This window comes from Hordeum vulgare, chromosome 7H (genome assembly GCF_904849725.1).
Source record: "Hordeum vulgare subsp. vulgare chromosome 7H, MorexV3_pseudomolecules_assembly, whole genome shotgun sequence".
In the NCBI taxonomy this organism is placed as follows: Eukaryota; Viridiplantae; Streptophyta; class Magnoliopsida; order Poales; family Poaceae; genus Hordeum; species Hordeum vulgare.
The window spans coordinates 79,148,470-79,156,555 of record NC_058524.1 but is presented as its reverse complement, the minus strand read 5'-3'; the positions used below and the strand labels follow the sequence as shown (position 1 = coordinate 79,156,555).

At 52.1% G+C, this 8,086-nt stretch overlaps 1 protein-coding gene across 1 annotated transcript; it reads left to right on the top strand.

Moving 5' to 3' along the window:
- Positions 1 to 4,725: 4,725 nt before the first annotated feature.
- LOC123409096 (scarecrow-like protein 34) lies at positions 4,726 to 7,447 on the top strand. Its single transcript, XM_045102080.1, has one exon. The coding sequence runs from the start codon at positions 5,047 to 5,049 to the stop codon at positions 7,255 to 7,257; it is 2,211 nt and encodes a 736-aa protein (XP_044958015.1). The 5' UTR covers positions 4,726 to 5,046; the 3' UTR covers positions 7,258 to 7,447.
- Positions 7,448 to 8,086: the final 639 nt, after the last annotated feature.

Genomic DNA, 8,086 nt, shown 5'->3' with positions numbered 1-8,086 from the left:
AAAATCCTAGAGCGGGTCGTGGACACAAATTTTCATGACATGGATGTGAAGGCTACAAAATTGACCACTATAGTTAAACAGCTTCAACATGAAGTTGACTGAGTGCAAATTCCATGCTCAGATGATGATGATGATGATGAAGAGTCGCCTCCTCGCACTACTACTCAGTTCAGCACCAGTCCTAGGTCAGCTGATGTACCTGCTTCGGAGACAAGACATACTTCATCAACTGAAGCATTTGCACCTGCACCTTCAGCTCCATCTCCAGCTCAAGCACCTCTAGTATCCACTCCTCAAGCTCCAGGACATTCAGAAGAAGACTTCATGGATGATGTCCTGTCAACTCCATCATCAGCTGCCCAGAGAGACGATTAGCTCTACACTTTTGAACTTTTTGGTAACTTGTTGTTAAAGGGGGAGAAATGTATAGATCATATATAGATCATAAGGCTTCGAGTGAGAAAGAGCTTTTGACTTTATTTTCTCTCATTTGGTTTTACAAACTTTGATCTTTTGGATGACTTTATCCAGTTCCCTGTGTTTGATCATACGCTTTATCTTGTTTGATGCTACACTATCATCCTTTAGCTATGGTTGTGATGATCATTCACTTATCTTGTTGGTGTCATGTGCTTACTATTCGTTCTTATCTTGTTTGCGCACCACCAAGATGTATGTGACATGGAAGAGTGACCCATGATCCTAATTGATCGTGCATTTGCATTCAAACGCAAATTTTAAAAAATGCACAAATTTAGGGGGAGCTCTTGCTTTTCACATACTTCTCAAAGTGTCGATGCTAATCATTGATTATATCATTTGTCGAAGCTTTGATCTATATGTTGTCATGAATTACCAAAAAGGGGGAGATTGAAAGCACAATTGCTCCCTAGGGTGGTTTTGATAATTGATCACAACATATGCATCATTGGACTAATACGTTTATCCAAGTATATTTCAGACAAGTTCAAAAGATGCTTTGGCTAAAGGCTTATGCGGAGATGCCCCTTGATGCAAGAAAGGAATAGGATTGGCTCAAGCTTCAAGCTAGAAGATTCTTCATTTTTTTGGGAAATCACTTTTGAGTCCATAGGAAAGCCAATACTATTAAAAGGGGGTGAGGTATAAAAATGATCTGGTTGTTCTAGTGCTCAAAGTTAGCCACCAAAATACTCAGTCATTTTTCCCCACATAACCATTCTGTCCAAGACCACATACTCAAAATTGGTGCCACCAAGTTTTCCATTTTGGCCCCACCGAGTTTAACCTGAGACACAATACTAGCCATTTCCACCAAATTGGTGCGGCCGAAACCATATCGGTGCTACCGAGTTTCGGTGACCAACTTTCGGTTACCTTGGTACACAAAATTGGAATTTCCGATTTTGAGTATCGGTGTCACCGAGTTTGCTCATCTGTCCGTTAGTCACGTTTTCGGTGCCACCGACTTGTGTATCGGTCTCACCAAGATTCAAAAGTTGTTGCCTTTAGTACAAGTCGGTACCACCGAGTTTATGACTTCGGTGTCACTGAGTTTGCCACTTTAGGTGTAACGGTTGGATTTTGTGTGGTGCCTATATATACCCCTTCACCCACCTCTCATTCGTGAGAGAAGCACTCAGAACACACACTTCATTGTCAGATCCATTTTTTCTGAGAGAGAGCCGCCTACTCATGTGTTGAGACCAAGATATTCCATTCAAATCATTTGAAACTTGATCTCTAGCCTCCCCAAGTTGCTTTCCACCAAATCAATCTCTCCTACCCATGCATATTCTGTGAGAGAGTGATTTTGTGTTGAGGAGACTATCTTTAGAAGCACGGGATCAAGGAGTTCATCGTTCTACCACATATATTACCTTTTGGAGGGTGGTGCCTCCTAGATTGGTTAGGTGTCGCTTGGGAGCCTCCTACTTCATGTTGTGGACTTGAACCGAGATATTTGTAAGGGCAAGGAGATCACCTACTTCGTGAAGATCTACTGTGAGTAAGGCTAGTCCTTCGTGGGCGGGAGCCGTAGTGGAATAGACAAGGACGATTCTTCGTGGACCCTTTACGGATGGAGCCTTCCGTGGACTCTCGTAGTCGTTACCCTCCGTGGGTTGAAGTCTCCACTAACATGGACGTACGATAGCGGCACCTATCGGAACCATGCCAAAAATCGCCATGTCAACCTCATGCGTTTGATCTCCCTACCTTACTCCTTTACTTTACACTTGCATGTTTTACTTTCCGCTGCTACACTCTTAGAACTGCATGTGTAGGGTGTACTTGACTTGCCTTAAGTGCCAAAGTTGTCTCTCAACTAAAATTGGGAAAAGGCTAAATTTTTATCTTGTCAAGTAGTCTAATCACCCCGTGTAGACATACTTTCGATCCTACACAAGTCTTTCATATTTCATCTCGTACTTCCATAGAAAAGCATGCAAAATGAAACGAATATGTACTACGTAGTACTATATTACTCATCGTCGTCGTGAAAAATGGCCTAAGCTGCCTACGCCGCCTCCATGTGTTGCCGATGAGGTCGTCTGACCTCCGCAGCTGCCTCCGAGCGGATGGAGTTCCGGATGACCAGCTGCTCGGGTCACAGATCCACGACTGCCGGCGCCTCCTCCTCCCCCACATCCAGCGGAGGCGACTCCTCCATCGGCTCCTTCTCCTCCTTTCCCACAGCTAGCAGCGGCGCCTCCTTCGTCGGCTCTTGCAGGTCCTTCCCCACAGATAGTGGCGACACGTCCTTCGTCGGCTCCTACTCCTCCTCCTCTTCCACCCCAGCTCCTACTCTTCTCCGTCCTTCACCTCCTCGAAATCCTCCTTCTGATCCAGAGGTAGCCATGCCTTCCTCCGGATCCAGAGGTAGCCATGCCTCGCTCTGGATCAGGACCTGCTCAAGGAGCCAGAGACGGTGCTGGATTGTGTAGCACCGACGGCGTGGGGCATGGCTGACGGGCTCGGGTTGCACGACGAAACGGAGAAGGTGGATGTGCTATGGTTGGGGGATGTCGATCGGCTTAAATAGCTGGCTATGGATAAGGGTGGTGAGCCGGAGCAGTGCCACGTGGCGTTCACACCGCGGCGTCGGTCGAGGCACCCGTCGGACCCTCGGGATTTCGGGAGATTCCGCATGGGGACACGCCGTCAGGCTGACGTGGCGGGCGTGCTCGGGCTCCCCCATATTTGGGCTGGAAATAAGGTATGCCGGTCAGCCCAGGCGTTTGAGGCCGGTTTGAGGAGTCTATCTGAATCGCTTTTTTTGTAACCGGTCAGTGATCAGACGACCTAGCCGAGCGTTTGAGAAAAGTTCGAGGGATCCTACTGTAGATGTTCTTAGGTTCCCGGATAACGTATGAAATGCCAAAAAGAGATTACCATGTGAATGTATCTCCAACCCCGTGCATCGAAACTGATATACAAGACATTTATGGACACATCCGGATGTGTCACATTTATGAACACATCGTGATGTATCCACGAACGTCTCAGTCTCACATATAGGCGGCCATCTAATCTCTTGCATCAAATGACTCTCCCTTTCAGGAAAAAAAGTAAACCAAATATTAGTCGTGTAGCCTCACTTTGAATCTCGATCAATAACAATTAAATCATACATTTAAATCCTAATAAAAAGCAGAATTTTCAACAAGTTTTTAAAATTCATCAATCCCAAATTCAACCATATTCCTTCGAAGCGACATTTATCTCAAGTTTTCTCTTCTCAAGCTTGACCTTCTTCATCATGCATGTTGTTCACCCAAATGGGCTGGTCCTTGAGCTTCATCACACAGTGTGCCAATGCGAAGGCTTTGCCCTCCGTCCTTTGGTACATCACAACAACGTTTTCGGGCCATACAATGACGTGATAATCAAGCTACAACATTGGGTGAATCAAAGTATTGATCAACACCTAGAGCAACAACAAGTAAAACTTACGATCTCCATACGACGGGCGACTTGGTGAAGCAAGGATGGTACGACAAGAATTGGACGGTGACTGAAGTGATGTATAAGCGGCGACGACATTTTTGATTGGTACGGATAGAGAGCAAGGGGAGGAACATAGTGGGGGAAAGGGCCCCGGTAGGGGGTTGGATGGGTTGGATGTGTCGTGCACGCATCGAGACTCCCCCCCAATGCTTCCACAAGTTTGTTTTTGATTTTACGAAATTTGAGCATCTAGACCGGTTCATGAACTTATTATGCACAATCATAAAATGTTTAAACCACGTCTATCAATGTTTTGATGTATAGTGTTGAAGATGTCCTCAGTTCATGGTCTCATCATGTTTGTCATTCCGTGGAAGAGACGAGAGTGATCTGGAGGCCAACTTGTGAGCGTCAGATTGCATGTCGTCTCCTACCTTCATGGCAAAATTTCGGTTTTTTACCCTTTTAGTGAAGTAAATCGAGATCTGACCCTCGTTTGCAAAAGTTTCGGAATCTCATCATTTTCTTACCGCGAGGACCCATGACGATAGGGTATAACGACCTACCGCCAAGGTCCGTGACGATAGGAAAAGTGGCCACGTCAGTGCACTGCACCCCTACCGTCACAGGTGTTGCGCGGTAGCATATGTAACCCTACCGCCAAGGTCCGTGACGGTTGAGTGCGTTTGCGCAAACTTAATTTTTTTTACGATAAGACGTGTAACCCTATCGTCAGAATCCTTAACGGTAGGTTGTTATACGTGTCATCATGAGACCTGGCGATAGAAAAAATTTAGATTCTTATTCTTTTATAAACGAAGGTTCAGATTTTGATTTACTTGAGCACAAAAATCAAAACACGAAATTTAGCCTCCCTCCGTCGCCTCGGCCAGAGTCGCATTCTAGTCTCCGTGCAGGGCCGCGTCCTTCCTTCCTCGAACCTTCGCTCCGGTTGGACTTTCAATCCCAGAGCTGCCATTTTAATACCCCCAACCCCAGTCCATCCCCCCAACACCATTAGTGACTGCACCCATGTCTCCATCCCTGCAGCTAGTCAATCCATAGCTCCACACTCGTCGCACTCCGCACGCTTCGCCTCGAGGTTACCACTTACCAGCCATGGACGCCACGCCGGAGGAGTTCGAGCCGCTCTCGCCGTCCCTCTTCCTCGACCTGCCGCCCACGCCGCCCCCCGCCGCAGACGTCGACCTCGACTTCATCTCGCGCATGCTCATGGAGGAGGACATCGACGACAAGTTCTTCTACCAGTACCCCGACCAGCCCGCCATCCTCGACGCCCAGCGCCCCTACGAGCAGATCATCTCCGACATCACCACCGCCTCCTCCGGCTCGCCTAACGGCACCGCCTCCTCCGACGGCAACACCATCAGCAGCATCAACGCCGCAACGACGTCCTCCTCCGAGGACACCAACTACTCCTGGCCCTACGACCCGCTCGAGCTCTCCCAGCTCCTCCGCTCCCCGCCTTACCTCGACGACATGGTGTTTGGCGGCCTCGTCCCCGATTCCCCTGCCGATGAGGATGCCAGGAACTCGTTCCTCTCTGACCCCCCAGCTGCGGGGTTCCAGCAGAGTCCGGCGCAATTCAATGGCGCGGCCGATGGGGCCAGCGCGAACGGCGGCAGCCCGGGCACTCAGAATTCGGCGATCTTGAATGGCCCGGCGGGGGAGAAGGAGGCCAAGCCGAAGCCGGCGATGTTTTCCGCTGGCGACGGTGGTCAGGACGGGCTGCTCTCCGCCTTCTTCAGTAACGGCGGCGACATGGAAATGCTCAACATGGCCTTCCTCAAGGGCATGGAGGAGGCCAACAAGTTCTTGCCGACCAACAACACCCTCCTCGAGGCCTTCCCCCGCAAGGAGCGCGGGTTCACCGCCAAGAAGGAGGAGGGGGCGAATGGGGCTCTGACGCCCGGCAATGGCCGGGGCCGCAGGTACAGGTACGACGAGGACGACCCGGAGGCGGAGACCGCCAGGAGCAGCAAGCTGATGATGCCGGACAACGAGGAAACTGGCGCGCGCGAGATGTTGGACGAAATAATGCTGGAGGAGTACGAGATGTGCATGCAGGGGATACAGGAGCTGCGCGTCGCCATGGACAGCGAGGCCAAGAAGAACAACGGGAAGGCGGCGCGCGCGAAGCGGGGCGCCAGCGAGGCGGTCGACCTGCGCACCATGCTCATCCACTGCGCGCAGGCCGTGGCCGCGGGCGACCGCCGGGGCGCGACGGAGCTGCTCAAGCAGATCAAGCAGCACTCCGGGCCGACGGGAGACGCCACGCAGAGGCTGGCGCACTGCTTCGCCGAGGGGCTGGAGGCGCGGCTCGCGGGCACGGGGAGCCAGATCTACCAGTCGCTGGTGGCCAAGCGGACCTCAGTGGTGGAGTTCCTCAAGGCCTACAAGCTGTTCATGGCGGCCTGCTGCTTCAAGAAGGTGAACTTCGGGTTCGCCAACAAGACCATCCTGAACGCCGTGGCGGGGAAGCGCCGCCTGCACATCGTGGACTTCGGGGTGCAGTACGGGTTCCAGTGGCCGGGCCTGATGCGGTGTCTGGCGCAGAGGGACGGCGGGCCGCCGGAGGTGAGGATCACGGGCATCGACCTCCCGCAGCCTGGGTTCCGGCCGGCCGGGCAGATCGACGAGACAGGCCGGCGGCTCAGCAGCTGCGCCCGCGAGCTGGGAGTGCCGTTCAGGTTCCACGGCGTGGCGGCCAGGTGGGACACCGTGCGCGCCTCGGACCTGCGCATCGACCCGGGCGAGGTGCTCGTCGTGTACTGCCAGTGCGGCCTCAGTAACCTGATGGACGACAGCGTCGCGGTGACCACGAACGGGCCGAGCCCCAGGGACGTGGTGCTGCGGAACATCCGCGACATGAGGCCCGACGTGTTCGTCGAGTGCGTGGCGAACGGCGGCTACGGCGCGCCATTCTTCGTGACGCGGTTCAGGGAGGCGCTCTTCTTCTACTCGGCGCACTTCGACATGCTGGACGCGACCATCCCGCGGTACAACGACGTGCGCCTGCTGATCGAGCGGGACATCATCGGGCGGGCCGCGCTGAACGTGATCGCTTGCGAGGGCGCGGACCGGGTGGACCGCCCGGAGACGTACCGGCAGTGGCAGGCGCGGAACCGCCGGGCGGGGTTCCGGCAGCTGCCGCTGGACCCGGAGGTGGTAGGGATGGTGAGGGAGAAGGTGAGGGAGCACTACCACAAGGACTTCCTCATCGACGTGGATCACCAGTGGCTGCTGCAGGGGTGGAAAGGCAGGGTGCTCTACGCCCTCTCCACATGGGTTGCCGAGGATGATAGCTAGCTGGAAGTGTTCTGCGTGTTATATCAACAGAGATCTGTTGTTCTGCGTGTCAAGATGGCTTGGACTGGTGGTGGCACCTGTATGGTAGAAATAAGTAGAGATGCAACAAGAATAGGAGTACTATGTATGTAAATTACCGCAGTGCAACCAGGGTACTATGGGCTCAATATTAACAGTGGGAAGAAAAATACATTAACTCTCAATTTTTAATTCAAATAATGTATTTTTTTTATGATGAATATAGTATATTTTGTTTTTCAATCTTTGGAGGGGGGCTCAAGCGTGTTGAAGCACCCCCTTAGATTCGCCACTGCTTGGTTGTGTTGTCTTTATGTATGGCTATGCTCTCTTGGTTGTGTAACCCACGAACAACGACTAGCATGGTGCTTCGGAAGCAAGATGGCTCAGTGATTTTCATGCATATCCATATTTGTTCAAGGACTAGCGAGCGTTACGGTGCTCGTTCGCGGTCGCAAACGCACTGCCAGAAAAGGAAGAAGCACCAACTCGTCTAGTGAGGACACGCTAGAAAAGAAACCCGCGTAGCACTCACGCCTCGGCCCTCCACCTAATCATGCGTCCCGGTCCTCTCCCCAACGCCCTCATGCACCTGCCCGCCTCTCACGTGATCCTTTCCATTATTTTCCTTGAAGAACAAGCCCACGGGAGGACCCCTTCTTCCTCTTCCCCCTTCTTTCTTGCTCCTAACCAGATCTGGAGAACAAGGCTACCTCAACCCACATCAATGGCGTCTTGAAGAAACCGAGAAGGTAAGCACCACCCCCTGCCCCCTCTCCCGCTTGATCTCAAGCCTGGGTTTGATCTGCAT

Bases quoted from the DNA above. Each gene is read 5' to 3' on its own strand.
- LOC123409096 (XM_045102080.1), top strand. From the start codon at position 5,047: ATGGACGCCACGCCGGAGGAGTTCGAGCCGCTCTCGCCGTCCCTCTTC.